The 18,952-nt window shown below is 35.7% G+C and overlaps 2 protein-coding genes across 2 annotated transcripts in view; one reads left to right on the top strand and one right to left on the bottom strand.

The window, feature by feature from the left end:
- Positions 1-12,210, bottom strand: part of LOC149066834 (E3 ubiquitin-protein ligase arih1-like) — a 39,164-nt gene extending 26,954 nt beyond the window's left edge. Inside the window, exons 1-5 of the mRNA XM_089253068.1 lie at positions 11,828-12,210; positions 10,309-10,376; positions 5,663-5,744; positions 3,517-3,573; positions 2,217-2,309 (exon numbers count right to left, since the gene is read on the bottom strand). Coding sequence (XP_089109194.1) covers positions 2,217-2,309; positions 3,517-3,573; positions 5,663-5,744; positions 10,309-10,376; positions 11,828-12,040 — 513 coding nt within the window. The 5' untranslated portion in view covers positions 12,041-12,210. The remainder of the gene's footprint in view (positions 1-2,216; positions 2,310-3,516; positions 3,574-5,662; positions 5,745-10,308; positions 10,377-11,827) is intronic.
- A 1,712-nt stretch (positions 12,211-13,922) lies between these two features.
- LOC149066833 (SURP and G-patch domain-containing protein 1-like) overlaps positions 13,923-18,952 on the top strand; it is a 32,340-nt gene continuing 27,310 nt past the window's right edge. Inside the window, exons 1-3 of the mRNA XM_089253131.1 lie at positions 13,923-14,019; positions 14,137-14,311; positions 17,647-17,750. Coding sequence (XP_089109257.1) covers positions 14,148-14,311; positions 17,647-17,750 — 268 coding nt within the window. The 5' untranslated portion in view covers positions 13,923-14,019; positions 14,137-14,147. The remainder of the gene's footprint in view (positions 14,020-14,136; positions 14,312-17,646; positions 17,751-18,952) is intronic.

Raw genomic sequence — 18,952 nt, 5'->3', positions numbered from 1 at the left:
CTGATCCAAAGTTTGAAGTGGTGGGTTTCCAAAAGTTTTGTTTCGAAAAAATCCATATATATGTCACAGAGGATAGGCGAGAGTGGGTTGCCCATGGCAAGACCTTCTGTTTGGCGGTAAAACTTTCCAAACACTGAAAAATAATTGTGCGATACACAAAGTTGGGTGAGTTGACATATTTCTTCGATTTCAATCGAGGAGAAGTGGAATTCTTGCAGACGTTGTTTCAGGAAAGAAATTGCACCGCTGATGGGAATGTTAGTAAACATGGATTTGATATCGAAGGAAATCATTGTAGCGTTATCTGGTTGAATGCTGCGGATGATGGAAACGAATTCTGAGGAATTCTTTACTGTGAAACGATGTTTTTTGCAGAGAGGGGACAAAAGTTCAACGAGAAATTTAGCAAGTTGATGCGTAGGTGATCCAATGCAAGAAATTATAGGTCTTACCTCTCTGCAAAAAACATCGTTTCACAGTAAAGAATTCCTCAGAATTCGTTTCCATCATCCGCAGCATTCAACCAGATAACGCTACAATGATTTCCTTCGATATCAAATCCATGTTTACTAACATTCCCATCAGCGGTGCAATTTCTTTCCTGAAACAACGTCTGCAAGAATTCCACTTCTCCTCGATTGAAATCGAAGAAATATGTCAACTCACCCAACTTTGTGTATCGCACAATTATTTTTCAGTGTTTGGAAAGTTTTACCGCCAAACAGAAGGTCTTGCCATGGGCAACCCACTCTCGCCTATCCTCTGTGACATATATATGGATTTTTTCGAAACAAAACTTTTGGAAACCCACCACTTCAAACTTTGGATCAGGTATGTTGATGACACATTCACTTTAGTTGATGAGACTGATGTCAATGTCACTGAGTTATTCAATTTTATGAATTCTATTGACCCACATATTGAATTCACCTATGAAATGGAAAAAAATAATATACTGCCTTTTCTCGACGTGCTCATTAAAAAGACAGACACTGAATTTCATACATCTGTGTACCGTAAGCCATTCGCTATCTCCATGCCACCTCATGCAAAATCCTTTCATCCTCCCAATCAGAAACTTTCGGCATTTTCTTCTTTTGTTCATCGAGCAAAAAAACTTTGCAGTGATTCAGCCTACCTCCAGAATGAACTCAATATCCTTCGTGACATCGCTTCTAATCAGGGTTTTTCACCTTTTATCATCGACAAGGTCCTCAGAAAAATGACCCAGACATGCACCACGAACCTGCTCCCAGCTGACTCAAAACAGTTTTCTAATACCGTTGTTCTTCCATTCGTTTCTTCAAGTTTCATGATCTCTTCTATCTTCAAGAAATTTGACTTCCATACAATATTCCAGCCAACAAATATACTCACCTTTTCCCATCTGAAAGATCCTATCTCACCCTCCAAAGAATCTGGTATCTACTTCATCCCATGCAAGAATTGTGAAAATGGATATATTGGCCAAACTAGAAGAAATCTAAATATTCGAGTTCTCGAACACCGAAGGCATGTTGAGAAGGGACGGACGGATAATTCGGCTATTGCCCAACACTGCTGGCAACATTCACATCATTTTGATTTTGACAAAGCATTTGTTTTTAAAAAAGCAACACACAATTCGGAATTGAATTTTCTCGAGGGATATTTCATCAGAACATGCCAGAATTTCCTCGTTAATGATGGAAGAAACACACCACCTATTTCGTCAGCTTGGACAGGCTTTATTAACCTCAGTCGTGAAAAACTTTCAACACTTTACAACAGATGGCTCCCCAATTCGCATCCAAAGACCACTCGGACGCAGCAAATACAAAGGCGAACTCTTCGGACGACCAGACGTAAACATCACTCTTCATTCGTGTGAGTTCTGACCACGAGGTCCTGATGACGGCTCTCCATTGAAGAGCCGAAACGCGTCGACCATTCGACCAGTGTGATTTATTTGTCTTAAAAACGTGGCAATTTTTGTGTAAATTAATACAAATAATTTTGCAAGCTCATTTAGTTGGATTTACTTGTAAATGAAACAAGTAATTTTAAGCACTTCATTACTTATTAGTTTCAAGACCTTTAATCCAGTCATTTTAGAGCGCTCTAAGAAAATATTTACTCATAACCAAAATGAGTTAGGTCCCATTATTTTGAATAAGGAAGGTTCTACTATACCACATAATGTTTCTATCAGTTAAACAAGCAAATGGAATATATACCTGGCCATTTCCTTGCTCCATGATTTTATTGGTGAGATAAAGCCTCCAGCATTCTGAGCAGAACCTATGGCCACAAGCTAAACCTGTCATCATCTACAAGCAAAATAGAAGAAAATTAAAATCCAAAATAATTGTATCTAAGTTTTCAGCAGGTGGTGACATCTGAACAATTTACAGTACGAGATGCATCTGAAAAATATTATTAAATTTTTTTAAAAAACATTTTCATTGTCTCTGAAAGACAGGGGTAGAGATTCAGAAATACAGATCAACATTATTTTTGCAATAGTTTATGCATGGAAACGTTGGATTTTTAAGACCTACGCTTTAAAGGAAATTCTGAATGTCTGAAAAAAGACCCACATAGAATTCAAACCTAGACCTTCACAGATGAAGGGATGGGTGCAATATAATCACATGGATAACAAGTAGTGGAACATATTTAAAATAAGTAAAAGCTAACATATTGTATATAATTTGCAACAAATTTGATAGCGCAACATATGCATGTGCAGTGAAATTTCCATAGAACAATATTCTGCAAACCAAGGAAAAGTAAAGCTGTAAAAGGATCATAGTTACGATGAAACAGAGCATCATTATCATATGCCGCCACCAAATTCATGCTGTTGTTATCTCTTCTTAATCAGCTTTGTTAGTACCATTAGAAAATGAACTTATTTTTTAATGAACTTATTTATTTTTAAACTTATTTATTTATTAAATTAATTTATTCACCATGTGTACATAAAAAATTAGAATTAAGTAATAAAATTCTATTGGGTATTTCAACCTGTAAAGGAGTTTACCATACTACACTTTGGTGTCTTACACACGAAAAAAAGTGGCGATTCCATTATCATTTTATGGGGAGAGGCAGGTGCTAAAAATACCAATTTCACCAGATGACCTCAAAAGAAAAAAAACTAGTGAAAATTTTTAAATATATTGAAGGAGATTTTTTGAGCAAAATATATAAAGAAAAATCATTATAGAATTTCAAAATCTCTTAAAAAAAATACTGTTTTTCATGAATTTATTGCAGTAAAGGACATTACTGAATTGAGAGGAGTTGATATTAAAAGCAATTTCAAATAAGATTTGAAAAAATATCATTGTAGAGAGATTTTTCCCTAATCGAGTACTGTTGTAGTAAAGTTTCCCTGTATTTAAAGTGGTTTTTTTAATGTTAAAATTTTGATGTTTAATCTTCATAGAAAAGCATTTTGGGGGAAAAAATCTCTATACTCAGTCTTATTACACAAAACATGTTTCAAGATATTGGATACAGATTTCATACTGAATGAGGAAGGTCTCTATAACATATTTCGCAAGCTTCCAATGTTCGTGAAGATCTCTGCAAAAGAGGAAAAAATTGTGACATAAGAGGATTATCTAGGCATACTAAACATGATAAATAAAATCCTGTTATAAAAAAGCTATCTTTCTTAATGGAAAATTAGGAATAGGGATTAAATAAATCTTTCTGATATAAAATGCACCAAGATAAAGGTTTCATCCTCACATTATTGTCATCTACTAGAATTTCAACAGATAATCTAATCACAAAATAATAATTTTCAAGGATACGGCAAAATGCTCCTGAAAATTTATTTTCTAAAAAAATTCATTTCTCAAACATGCACATCATGAGAAACACACCTAAATATATTTAGGTTGCAATGTGATTGTGGAGAGTTTATTAATCCTGCATATAAACATACACACTTTTGTGGTTTTTTTTTGGGGGGGGGGAAGCAATATTAACATTGTTTAAATCTACCAAAAGCAAGTGGTCAAAAGAGTTAGATGAAACAACATACACCCTGAGAATGACAAAAACTGGACAATGCAAACCAAATGGCACTTGGAAAGTAAAAAAAAATTGAATATACATAGAAATCCTTAAAAAATTTTCTTTTTAAACTAATGAAAATAAAGGGGATCGCGGGTAGCAATTATGTTATATACCAACATTTGTTAAACAGAAGTTTGTTATATAGAGACTATTATGTAGAGATTTTTATGAAATAAGAATGACTGTTATTTTAACAACATAAAAATCAATTTTTGATTTTTATTACCAAGTCCAAGGTAATCATGGTGAATTACAATTTTAAGAAATTTCAACTAAATTAAGTAGAATGTTAGGCTTGCTGCTCTTTACAAAATGACAATTAGCAGTTCCCATTATAAGGGGTCTAGGTCTACCTAGATTTTTTTAAAGTGTCCCATTTTTGTGAAAAATATTTATTTTTTGTGAAAATGATCCATAATTTTGTGAAAAGTAAGTAATTTTGTGGGAAGTGAAACAATATAATAAAAAAAATGAAATTTTAAATTTATGGTTTGTTTAGTATTTTGCAAAGGTTTGTTTTCCGATTCAGAATTTTGTGAAGGGTACAGAAAATGGGCTGATATTTTGGCTGGACAGACCCCTGATTGTGTAACCGTGTCATTCTTCTTTGGCATTCACAGGGAGTATTAAACAAATTGTCCTTCACTTGATCCTGCTATTGAAGATGTACTGGCTTAAATACCTAAATTTTTTATCAACTATTTCTTTTACTAATCATTTAGAGGCTTATTCCTCCTTCTACACCACAGATCATTTTTCATTTCTAGACTAATTCAGCTTTAGCCATTGCCAAGATACAATTCACTCCTAACTTAATTTTAGCACAAGAAACTTTCTGGGTACAAGCTATTTCTTTTCCTTGATTGAATTATGGTTATGCACAGCATTGGAGATAATTAGAATTTGAGCAATACACAATAGTGCCCAAAAATTTGTTTTCTGCTCTATAGAAAAAGTTTAAATTAAATCATCTCCTCTAATAATTTTGGCTATCTAAAATTACAAAATTAATAATTTATTATTATAGTAAAACCTCTCTTTTGCAGCCACTGGTGGGACAAAAAAAAAAAATCAGCTGTAAAAGAAGAGTGACCGGGGCCACTCTCCAATCGTTGCATTTCAATCAGGGGTTTGAAACACATACTTTTATTATTTGGCTGTAAAGAAGAAACAACCGCAACTGATAGGTATCCGTTAAGAGGGGTTTTACTGTAGGTGTAAATTTATAATGATACACATCTAAATTATATCATACACACACAATGGTTACATTAAAATTACAAATATATCAAGAACAAAAAAAAAGTAGAATCCTAGGTTCATAAAAATATTTACACAGATCATGGAGGGTCACAAATTTCACAGCATTTTCTAAAAAAAAAAGTCACAACAATGACTTTCACACATCAAGCTTACTACTGAAAGGCATATCTAGACAAAATATTAAATACTGAAAGTGTCAAGAGGAGGAGGAAAGGACAACATCTAAAGAGAAAAAAAAAGAAAAAGAGCCAAATTTCACAATGCATTAACCAGTTAACGGTCGAAGAAATATCAGTAATTTTTTAATATTTTCATGATAACTCACGCGAATGTACTTGTTGGCACTTTTGAAAGGATTCACTACATGTGCTTCTGCAAATAGTTTGTCTGGATCATCCCCAAAATACCTTGGCACAAAGAGCAAAGACATAGTATAAATATAGACAGTATATTTTTATGGTCACAAATATAACAAAATTATAAAATATAAGTTATACAGACATAACAAAAAAAAAGCAGTCATTAACAATTCAGACAATGAGTCAAAACAAAAGATTTATTTATTCAAGTAGTTTGTGATCACATTCATGTTTTTAGCTATAAGGCTACATTCTAATAAACTTGTGAGAATCTAGTCCATCTGGAAAAAAAATATGTATAACTTTACATTAGCTTATTACTGGCGATTTTTGAAGGATATGCCAATGCTTTGAAAATGGGGGGAACAAAGCACAAAATAAAGTTTTTCCCTGAAAATAGAAAAAAAAGCTAATTTGATTATTTGACAAACAACTAATTCTTAATGTGCCATCACGCATCACCATACCTTTAACAAATCTTTCTGAGAATGAAAAAGGTGATAATAATAATAAAGGTGATAAATGAAAGGTGAACAACATAGGCAAACTTAAAATAGAGTGTAGCAATAACTTCGCGAAATTCCTCCCTTAATGGTAAAGAAAATAACTAAAGATAAAACATGAGCAACTGGTCTGGCTCTATGACTGGGATATATTACCATTAGTTTCCGAACAATTCTTGTTCCAGTAGTAATTTTTTAAATCTTAGTGGGGCATATGTCTTGTTAGTAGTCAAAGAATTAGCCACTGTGCGGTACGAGCCTGAGGATCCAGGCTCGTACCCTGTTGGCGGCACAGTGGTGGTCAGCTGAAGTTGGTTTTCTGTGTTTTTCCAGCTTTGAGGTGTGAATGCGCGTGAGCCGGTCTCCCATTTAAAAAAGTCTTTCCTCAGAGAGCAGGCAGACCTATAACACGATACTACTATAACATAAAAATTCAAGCATTTCCATCTTTACTTCAGAAAATGGAAGACAGATGGCAGCATGAACATGAAACAAACACAACTATACAACATAGTTATACGTTTCAAAGCCACACATTCTGGCATGTGCCGATTACTTAGAAATTCCAAAGAGAATGTACATGAACTGGTTAAGTAGTAGTAGTCAAAGGAATATAATGAGTTAAAGTAAAAAATTACTCATTTTCAATCATCTCATCGTGTTATTGTTATTCATTTGCTGCTGAGGCATTTCTTTAAGTTCCTAATGAGTCATGCAATTTTGGGATACAAAATGCCATTCGGGAAATTGCCATATTACTTTATTTTAATGCATTTACTTCCATTTTGTGATTTAGAAAAAAAAACTTCAGATAATTTGAAACTAATTAAATTAAGATCCTAGAGTGAATGTGAGTGTTAAATATTTTTATATTATTATTTTATACAGGGTGTCCAAGCTAAAGGTATTCAAAGTAATGGCTTATAGTGAGAGAACCACCCTTTTGATTAATTATAAATTAAAATTGCGTTGAAGAGGACAACTTCTCAGGTTTATTCATAGGTTAGGGTTATTCAAGTATTACGTCAGCATCTATGGGGGAGGGACTTTCCAATTTGCTGACTTTTGATGACAAGGGGGGAGGGGGTTTGGATGATGCTTACGTCATCAACCACCTTTTATGAAAATATGAAATATTCTTAATGACATCTTATTCGGTGCACAAAAAACTTAAAAAAAAACCTTTTGATAGTTATTGGGCACCTGAACTAACATTCTACCTATTGATAAGTCCCCTACAGAGCCACTTTAATGATCTATAAATGTTTCACGGATCCTTCTAGTGCTCTGGAAATGTTTCTGGGCCACTTAAGTGCTCTAAAACTGTGCCACATGTCACTCAAGGGATCTCTAAATGTGCCACGGATCGTTTGAGTGTTCTGTAACTGTGTCGCAGGTTACTTAGGTGATCTTCGAATGTCAAAGTGATATTTAAGGCCTACTTCAGTGAGCTCAAAATGTGCCACCAATAATGCTCTGGAATTGTGCCACGGATCATTTAAGCGATTTGTAAAAATGTGCTGCTTAGTTCATTTTTACAAAATTAGGTTTGAGGGGGCCAGCCACATCAGATAACCTTCAGGGCCACATTTGGTCTGCGGGTCAAGGGTTTACCATATATGGCATAAAGGGTGAATCGCAATGAATTTTTGAAAGAAAAATTTTGATTTCTTACCTTTCAAATAGCATTGAAATCAACAGAAATTGATTAAAACAACATAAAAAGCTATTTTCTTTCAAAATTTTAATTTTAAAAAAATATTTTTTTCATTAAAAAAATTATTATTTTTTCATCTGGGATGGGGGAGGTGCACGAGCCCCCTATGCCCTCCTCCCGCGTACGTTTCTGATCCCACCAATATTTGTTAGGAGGTAAGGAGCAGTGATGACAAAATTTTGTTAAGTAGCCGTTCAAGTATTATGTAAGCAAATTTTTAGCCATTTTTGACCCTCTCCCCCCCTTGTCAGCAAAATTTCGTCATCAGCTCTGTCCCTCTGACTCCTAACTCATATTTTCATAAAGGGAGGGTTGATGACGTAAGCATTATCTAACCCCCTCTCCCCCCTTGTCATCAAAAGTCAGCAAATTGGAAACCCCCCCTCTATCGATGATGACATAATACTTGAACGGCCCCTAATTTGGGGGGGGGGTGAAAAATGGCAAAAAATTTGCTTACATAATACTTTAACGGCCCCTCAATAAAATAATAAAATTCAATGTGAGCAGTTTTAAAAAGGCTTCGTAGATGTCCAAATGGTACTGAATCTCTTGCCAAGTGTTTGGTAGCATTTGAGGCATTATTAAATCAAATTCTGAAGGGATACCCTGTTGGTACCAGTGTGAGAGGCTCCAAATTCCACTCAGTTCATCTACTGCATCACGGATTTAAATTCAGCTAGCCAAAGCATGCACTGAATCTTAAGTTGTAACATCCACATGTTGACTGGAAGTCAGCGTGTGAATGCTGTGAAAAGAGTCTCAAAGTAGCTGTCGACAGTGCACATGAGTGATCTTAGTAGAACTAACCAGGGTAACTTTGGGATTGGGAGGTGAAACAAAGACGGTTGATTATTTTCGACTTCTGGATTTCCAGCCAATGTTACGCATTTCATCAGTAGCCACAAACCGCAAAACTCATGACATTGGCTGGAAATTTGAAACTGAAAATAATCATCCTAAAGTTACACCCCTCCACTACCGTCTCAGAATTACTCCAGTTTATGGTACATTTTGCTTTGGGGCAACTGTATAATATGTGAGCTAGAAATACCCGCATAGGTTAATGTGTATATTCAAAAACGCAAACACATCCACAAATCACTGAAATAAAGGAAATATAGATTGAGCATATCAATTTCCACACGTATGGCTCACACTTGAAAATGTTTGACCAGCCTCAATTCTATAAAATTTCCAGTTCACAATAGTATTATGATTAACAATGTTTCAAACATGACTTAAAGCGTTGATTGTAAAATACACAAATCATTCAATGAATGAAAAGTAAAAAAAGAAGAGAAAACAAGAGGAACAGAAATGAATAACATACAAGATGAACATGACCTAACCTGCCAAATGTGAGGGGGTGATTGACGAGCCAAAGTGTAACATAAAACATCACAGCAACCCTGTCTATCTTAAAGCATTTTTGAATTATGATGTATAATGGATTATGGAAGAAAAATGTGTCAAGTCTGAAAAAACCTGAATTTGTGAAAGACCTAAGCGCTGAATGATTGGCAAAGTCCAAAATTGAATTGTCATCAAATTCTGTAACTGCAAACACCCTTCTAGCTGCAATTGTTCAAATTTACCAAAAACTTGCCCATTGCACCAGCTTTCAAAAGAGAGTTTACAATAAACCACTTCCACATCGTGATCTAGAAGAGGAGAAAATCAACCTTTCGTTTGCAATACATCACTGAAATCAGGGTTTGTCAAAGTAGACATTTCAGATGATTTTGCACTTGGCCAATCTCTCAGCTTGGCATTAAATTCAGATATCCTGAGAGAGGTGGTATCACCTAGGATTTTTTTCAACAAAATCAAATTGTTGCTAAAAATCTGTAACTAATGACTCCAAATTTTTGTTGAATATCTATTTTGACAATGCTGATTTCAGTGATGTATTGCAAACAAAAGACTAAATTTCTCCTTGATCAAAACACTGATACGGCTTACTGTAGACTTTTTTGAAAACTGCTGCAATAGACAAGTTTTTGGTAAATTTGAAGGATTGTAGCTAGACGGGATTGTGGAATTGGTGATTATAAATTCTGGGGACAATACAACTTTACACTTTGCCAATCTTTCAGCGCTTGTAATTCTCCTAGGAACAAGATATTTTATGGAAATGAAGACACTATATAAGAATTTTTCTGTTCTTTTCAAAATATGTGCTTAGTTTGCATATAGGTCTTTCAGAAACTTCACAGATTGGGTCTTTTCTGATTTTACTTTTTTTTCATAATCATAATCCACCATAACTCGAAAACAGTTCGAGATATAACCGGGTTGGTGAGGGGAATGTTTCATGTTTCACTTGGGGGCTCATCTATCATTATTTGGCAGATTAGGTCATGTTCACCCTGTATATATACCCACTCACCGTTCATATAACTTTTCGTTGTCCCATTTGAAATAATTCAGGAGGATTCTGGTCGTAGTAGCTGGTATCTAAAAAAAACACACAAATCAATCAACTAATGTCAAACTTAGTTAAAAGTCCAAAGTCATGCTGAAGGAAAAAAAAGTTTGAATTACCCAATTAATTGATACACCAGACCTGTGAAATGATGTCAAACTGCAACTTAATCACTAAGATTACGAAGGAGATTACGACACTTTAAACACCTTCTTTGACCTCCATTACTTTTCTTAAAGTATCATCAATTTATTATGAAAACACACATTCACTTATGTGATAGGCCTATCCTTTCACTTCTGGTGCTTTCTGTGGATATTACTACTGAAATTTAGTTCACTACTAAATTACTTAACCCATATAAATGAGCCTTAATGAAGAGGGAAACTTGTGGTTTTGCTGACAGTAGGCTACACAAATTTTGCTGCATTGAGTTTTAGCTAGCTTGCCTTTTCCCTCAGTGACGTCAGAAGTGTTTCGAACCTGTCACAGGTTTGAAACACGCACAGTGTAAGTGCTCGTCTTGAGTATTATGTCAAAATATTATTTTATAATAAGAAAAAATTTATTTCTGAATCAATTCTTGCTTGAACTCATATCACATTACTGTTGGTGAAACCCAGAAATGGTTGTGATTACCCTGGGCAAAATGATTTTTGCCAAGTATCCCCTTATTTGGCTATAAATTTGTGCCTTTCAATTTGCATACTTACAGTGAGAAATTTTGATCATTTAATTTTTATGAGGCTCCTCTACACTTGACTCCCGGGTTGTGGGCCCATGTGTTAAGGCGGCACTGACCCACAGAAACCCCTGGCTCTGGCGCCACTGCTTTTCCGCCTCAGTAAATATGACTCTTAATCAGGGATAGTTCTGGACATTTTCCAAGTGTAACCAAATAATATTTTGATGATACAAAATCGCCTCCCTTCAGTTGGGGCCTTCTGCATCCACATCGTTCGTAGGATTCAAGGTCTGGCTCTGTTCTTAATCAATGACACTAGTGTATGATAATGTTAGGAGCTAAGAAAAACAATAAAACCCCTCTTTAGGGGGACACGGTCAAAGACAGACACAATCCGTCAATATAACAGGGTGACGGCCAAACAGGGGTTTGAAAGCATACTTTAATTATACAAGTGAAATTATTATTTCGTTATAGAAGAGGGGTGACCGTTAAGAGAGATTTCATACAAACATAAAATGAGCATTTCTCTTCGAGAACAAACACAAAAAAGTCAATTTAAAATTTTAGGGGGTGGGGAAATGACATGCATAACATTATAGCAAGGGCGCTGGAAGCATTTCAGTTCAGTGTGTAGGAGATATTGATTACCGAATTAATCCTAGGGGTGCTCGGCACCCATGGCTCCAACACCACAGAATTCAGGGGGAGGGGGTAGGTTTTTCACGATTCAAGAAATTGCAGTATACGCATTCACTATGAAGTAAGCAGCATACAATATCTAACTAATATACAAACCTGTACAACCATGTTGACATCTTTGATGCAGTCAACCATGTGTTGCACGATTTGTTCGGTGGTTAACACTTCGCAAGGGAACTCCTCTTCCTCAGCAGCCCTCGATTTCGAAGATACACCAGCTTCGCCATCTAGGCATAGACCATCATCCTCGAGACCACTGGAAGCATTTCCCGAATCCGAATCGTACAGTATTTCCCCGTCAGATTCCATGCTTCCGACAATAATTTCTCGTTACGGTCTACAAATAATAATAGCAATAATGAAGATGTTTAATTATGTGAAACCAAACATTAGTTAAAGGTGCAGCTTAAATCATTTCCTACACACATACACAACAATAACAACAAAAACACAACTTCAAGGTAAACGTTCCAATCAGTAAGCAGCTCTGTTCAGTAAGGGTAAAAAAAAAAAAATAATAATTAATCATAGATAGTAAAATAAAGATATAATGTCTGATTGTATTAAAAAATAAATTGAAATTTCGAATTATAGTTCTATTTTCAAATTTCCTCATGGGAAATTTTATATTACTCATCGAGCAGGAACTGAGCTTGTTGCTCTCAGTTTTGTATAATTCAATCAGAATCTGATATTTCTTTGTTGTGATAGCAGCGTCAGCTCGCTGTAGGATTAAACATGTTCGAATGCGCATGCGCGTTATTTATAGTAAAGCGGTTGTTGTCTACACTTTTTTTTACGGTGACTAGCGGAATGAAATGATATTTGACACTATGAAATCATATTTTGGTCAGAGTCCATCTTCCAGGTGAAATTACAGGGAGTCAAGACCAACCATATTTATATCTGTAATGTTTATAGATTATTTTGTACTTGTGAGGGTCGGCTATCTGGACAACCATTAACGCGTTTTTTCTTCAACTGGCTCTTTTTAGAAAGAGTTTGTTATATGGATAGTAGCCTGTGTCAGCAATATTGTTAGGAACATTCTTATCTATAAGGGGTGTTGGCTTGGCTGCGAATTCAAAAGTGAGTCGCCATGTTTATTGACCACTGAACTATAAGTAAATTTCCTTATAGCTCAGTGTTATTGACATGAAAATGCGGACGGCTGTGACTAAAGCCGGGTCTTCCTATAGGAGTAAAATTTCTGCGCAGTGTGCAGCGTGAAAACCTGAAATTCAGGTTTTTTGACCAATCACAGTTTTCACGCTGGACGTGCAGCAGAAAGCCTTCTTCTAGGCATAGGCGGCGATAGACTTGGAATTCTGGGGGGGGGGGGCAAGATGATGTCGATTCATCTATAAATATATGCTTTAGGTCTGTCGACTTCACCTTTGATGCTGGGGGGATCAATACCAACCCACGCCCCCCCCCCCGTATCTCCGCCCATGCTTCTAGGAGAACCTGGCTTTAATAGTGAAAAAAATATCCTATACCCAGAATTTGCTGCCACCTGTGGCTTAATAAGTGATACATAGGGTGACCATACGTCCCGTATTTCCCGGGACAGTCCCGGTATTTTCTGTTCTTTTGGCTGTCCCGACTTTTTAGCAAAAGTGTCCCGGTTTTTCCCGTATTTTGCACGAAGCCTACTTGAATTTTTATTCTTTATTGAAGTCAAAGATTGAAATTATTTTCAAGTTATAAATTATATTATGATAACTACAACTATAAATGAGTATATGAGTCTCCCACATTTGTCTTAGTGAAATTTTTTTTCGTGGAATTCATTTTAATCCACTGCAATTAGCAGTAATGCTGCATTTCCCGTCATTGTGATTTCTCCATTATTTCAACAATATTTGGCGACTTTGTTCGGTTTTGGCGTCATTTTTTGGCAATAATTGGCGATGTCCCGTATTTCCCCGTATTTTGAATCCCAATGTCCCGTATTTCTCTTGAGGAAATATGGTCAGTCTAGTGATACATAGTAAATAGTACTAGTTGATCGTTTTTCGTTTGTCTTTTGAATAGTGTGTGACAGCCAGCACAAATCCTATTTTTTTTTTCTGTTAATAATTTATTCATGAAGTTACTAAATAGATAGCAGCAAAAATCATAGACTTCATTGCATCGGTACGAAATTGACCATATGAAGTTCAAACATCTTCGGCTACTTTTGAGAATGATTTTGGCTTGATCTGGCAACTCCACCTGAGTATCAAAGTCGAGTCAAGTCAGAATCCTCCATTTCTCTGATTTGTTTGTTTTCGTTCATTATTTAGGTATATTTGCTATTGAAATGACTTGAATTAATGATATTTTATACTTTAAATGCACGTGTGTAGAAACCCCTTTAATTTTGTCGAAGTGTAAATTTTTAATTTGCTCTTTTCATTTAGGTTAAAAAGAAATGGATCGAGTCTCGGAACTTTCCGCTCAGAAAAAAATGATCGAAGAAAAAAAACAAGAGATATTACGTAGGATAGCTGAGAAAAAAAATGCTAAAGTTGAAAATAATCATCCTAAAACATTACCGCCACCACCACAGCCATCATCATCCAATGAAGATATAGTGTGAGTTAAATACATAGGAATTGTCAAGTTTCTTTTACACTATAATAAAATCACTATGGCCAGTGCTGCAACCTGAGGGAGCAAGGTCTGGTGAACTGGACCAGTGGGAGGGATGTTTGCCTAGTGCTCAGCAGTGGCATGTGAACACATTTAAAAAATTAATGAAGTTCTATTCCATTTTTCAATCAAAGAAATTTTCTCTCCAACTTTTAAACAATCCTTTTCTTATGAATGATTTTTTTGTATACGTAGAAAGACGCCATGCTCCTATTCAGTATGACAGGCACTCTTGAAAAATTAACTATGTGATGACTTTTCCATTCAATGTGTTTCTTTTCTTTGGGCATAGTTGTTGGACGTCCCATGTGTAGGAGATTCAGGATCTTCCACATGGGGGAAGATATGCATTGTAAAAATTGCATTGTATATCCATGAATTCTTGTGGGAAGGCCTAAGCAGGGCCGACCTAAGAACATTGTGGGTCCCACAGGCCAAGAGATTTCTCTGAGGCCCCTACCTGGAAAATTCTTAAAAAATTCAACTACTTCTCGTTTTTCTGAGGGCCCTGGGCTATGCCCGGGTGCCATATATTAAGACGCCTCTGGGCCTAAGCTTTTTTATAAAGTTCATTGGGGAGGATGTCTAATCAACTATAGTGTAATTCGCCATTGGAGATTTTTTCTCTCAGTGCCAAATACGTCTGACAGTAACTGCTGCTATGGGTGGTAAAAAAATACCATCCAACATAGAAATCATAACGGAAACCAATAAGCATAATAATAATAATAATAATGTCACTTTCTAGACCAGTGTTTCCCAAAGTGGGCAATGGAATGGCTCTGGGAGGCAATAGGACTTATGGATTTAATATAGGATCCTATGTGTTTACTACTTATTCTAGGGTGTTTACTTCAGTTAGAGGAATGAGAGGAAAAAAATTCTAAAGAAAGGGGGGGGGTGCGATGGAACAAAAAGTTTGGGTAACTATGTCCTAGACTAAACATCAAAACAACAAAGTATCAAGATTAAAAATGAAATATGTGAAATAGCAATAGTAACATGATTTCGGATTGAATACTCCTGAATAAAAAATAACTGATTTTTCCTTTAATACAATGGCCCCTCCTGATGCGGGAGGAAATTCTCTATAACAAAAAACCAAACACCAGACTTTTAAATAAACAATGGTCCTTCCTGTTGTATAAATAAATATTCTCTGTATTGAAAAATAAAAACCGGGATGCTCTTTTAAATAATGAACCGATCAGGGCATAAAACTCTCTCTGGTTTCGGTCAATAAAAACATGCGTGATTATAGAACTCTGAATGTAATGGCTAGCATGTAAAAATTAATAAAAACAAATATTAAAGGTGCAACTTGAGAGGCCCCGATATCTAAAACGAAATACTCCAACACTGTAACATACTCCATTATGGAAGGTTGTTTCAAAAGGTAAACAAAAAAAAAACCATTTGAAACGCTGTGGAACTACACCACCTGCACACAGATATTTGTGTAGAACATTCTAGAAATTCAGAAAAGAAACAGCAACCCAGTAGCGTTATGTTGGCTTGGACAACTTGTCGTCGGGCTGTCAGAAAGAAAAATCTCCTAGGGAATCTGCAGTTTATACTATAACTATTCCTAATAAATATGTGATGACTTTCTATTCAATGTGTTTCTGTTTGTTCTCTCATATTTGAGCATAGATACTGAACGCATATCATGTGTATGAGATTCCACATAGTAAATATACATTGCATATCCATGAGTTCTTGGGGGGGGGGGGAACCAAGCACCCTAGTTCTCAGGTTCTGGTGCCTATGCGCTGCATAATAATGAAATTTTACAATATATGTACATTCACAATCTGCATTGCAATAACCAAATTTATCTTAAAAATAAAAACAATTTAGAACTCGGAAGAGTGACAAACGGAACATTTTAACAAAAATAACAGGAAAGCCGAACAATATTTTGCTGAAGGGATGGAGGGAGATTTTTTGAAAATTTCTAATTGTAGAAATGCATGCGAAGTCATGCTTTTGAGCTGTACTTTGATGGCGAAAGTGTTGAGAAAACGAAGGAACAGACAGTAACATCAGAAGCAATGTATTCTACCAGGGAAGAGGGCAATGTGCATTTTGGTCCCCCAGGCATTTTGGAATGGTTGAATAAAAGCAAAGGAACAATTCAGCTTTTCAATTGTCCTTTCCTTAAAGCATCAGAACCACCTTCGAAATAAATTTCCTAATGAAAATTGTTTTGTATCTCTGTACAGGGTAAGTAATGGTTCATCAATAAGTGCTGTTTTGTGAATCAAGTCATCCGGCATATTTAAGAACGTAAAAAATAATTCTGAACCGAAAAGCAGAAGGGTCTCTTTGAAATAAGACCATTTAATTTGTCTGCAACTGTTTGACAAACTTCATATTTACAGCAATGGTTCTTGAACTTTTGCCGACCACGGCACGCTTGAATACTCTAATAAACATTTACTTTAAAGCACTGAATAGTTACACACCAGTATTGACAACTTAACTCTGACATAAGCCGCAACGAATACTTTGAGAACCACTGACTTGCACTATATGGGTCTAAGGCCAGGCACATACTGGACTGATACAATAAGTGATACAACCTGCTACTCGATAGCCTACCAATTGGTTAAAAATCTAAATTTAGGTTTAATCTAAATCTAAATTTAGGTTTTTTAACCAATCTGTGTCCAGTTGCAGGTTGTATTTATTGTGCACTTCTGCCTAATATTTTGTTCAAACCCTCGTAAATATTATTTGTTACACGTTTTTTAAAATGACGTGCAGTTAATTAAAATCTCAAAATTTGCTTGGGGACGTATACATAAAGATATAAAGAAATTAAGAATTTCCATGTAAAGTCTGTGCAGTGCTGCAAATAGGGGGGGGGGGAAGAAGCAGGCGGGTCTCGTGCCCACTGGCACTGGACCAGAGGGGGTGCAAATTTCATTCTCAAACCATACCTTCAACATTACAAGGGGGAGCCAAAATGCGCTCTTGCCGTCGAGAAACAGATTCTCATTAAACTTGAGTATTTTTGTTGTATATCGGTTATAACAAATATTGGATATAAAGAATGGTTTTTTTTCATTCTCATGTGACTTCTTTATATCCAGGCTCGACTGTACTTGGAGACGGGCTGGGGGTGTGGTGTATGTATTTTTTGATGGAAAGTAGCATGTTATGAACTTGTCATTTTTTAAATGATGAAGTTTATGGGGTTTTTTTCAGTCAAATTATTTTCTATATTTTTAATGCTTTGTTTGCACAATGTTCTCATGTTCGCTATTTTCTAGCTCCAAACCACAAGTAAATGTATCAAGTATGTCTTCAAGCATAAATGTTTTCAAGAATGATGGAAGCTTTCTGGAACAGTTCAAAAAGATGCAAGAAGCACAAGGTAGGCTACTGAATTTTTTTTAATTAGTCTAGATTAGATGTTCTTCAACTTATCTGTTCTACTACAGTGTAGAACTGTAATTATTCGCACTCAGGTTATCTATATTGCCAATTATTGGGATAACTTTGAGAAAAAAAAGAAATCAGAAAAATCCACATTTTATAATTCGTAAAAATGGCTACAGAATTTTAATGTCAAGGCAAGTTATTTGTGAGTTGGATGTAAGTGGTGAGCGAAGCTATCAGCAAACATAAAAATGTTGGCACAATGGTTGGCCATTGAGATTTTATCCCATTTGTCCTTTGAGGCGATTTTGAGTTACTGTGTGGTTCGAGGAGGGTTATGTCTTTGAGTAATAGTCTGCTGAGTGCATCCCAGGTGTGCTATATGGAATTTAGGTTAGGCAAATATGTAGGCCATAGCATGTGCTCAATATCTTCACTTGCTAGTAAGTTGGACATTTGTCCTATGGGAACGGGCATTTTCATCCATGATCAGAAAGTCTATACCATCTGCATTGCAAAAAAAGATGGACATGGCCCAGGAGAATGTTAGTGCAATATCGCTTTGATTATACAATGCGTCCATCAAAGTCGTGAAGCCAAGTTCTGCCATTGCGTATGATGCCTAAACACACCATTGCTCCTTGGCCATAGCAACAAATTTCCTGGACATTCTACTGATGGTAAATAGTTTTCTGATCTCTCCACAGCAGGGTTTATCTTGTTCAGTCATCAAATTTAAGATAGAAAAATAACGAGTCGAGTCAAGTTAAAAATAAACTATCTGCATCAAAGCTGGTTTTATTCAAGGCAAGTGAAAAGATAAGATACAAATACACATCATTCAGTCTATATATATGTACAGTCAGTAATCCGCCCATCTGGCGCTATGAACAAAACAACCAATGAAAACAGGTTTACTCGGCGTCGTATTCAAAAGTGAAGATAACATCAGTATCAGAGAAGGAAAAAAAAAAATCTTTATCGCTCGACGCAAGCGGATAAACATAGGATGCGTGATCATGGGAAAAGAAAAATCAGCATTTCTGCCTAACAGTTTAAGCTACGGTCGCATTTTTTGCAAAATGTGAAAAAAAAATCGTAGAATGCGAAAAAAGTAACAGCCACTTCTGCAAAAATGCGTACAGGAGGTACGTAACGAAAAGACATCAAACTATCAATCATTACATTAGCATTGTA

The sequence above is a fragment of the Pholcus phalangioides genome, unplaced genomic scaffold, assembly GCF_987345545.1.
Source record: "Pholcus phalangioides strain wild (caught in Gottingen) unplaced genomic scaffold, Ppha-v1.0 ptg000032l_1, whole genome shotgun sequence".
Taxonomy (NCBI): Eukaryota; Metazoa; Arthropoda; class Arachnida; order Araneae; family Pholcidae; genus Pholcus; species Pholcus phalangioides.
Note: the sequence above shows the minus strand (reverse complement) of the source record. Positions and strands in the feature narration are given on the sequence as shown.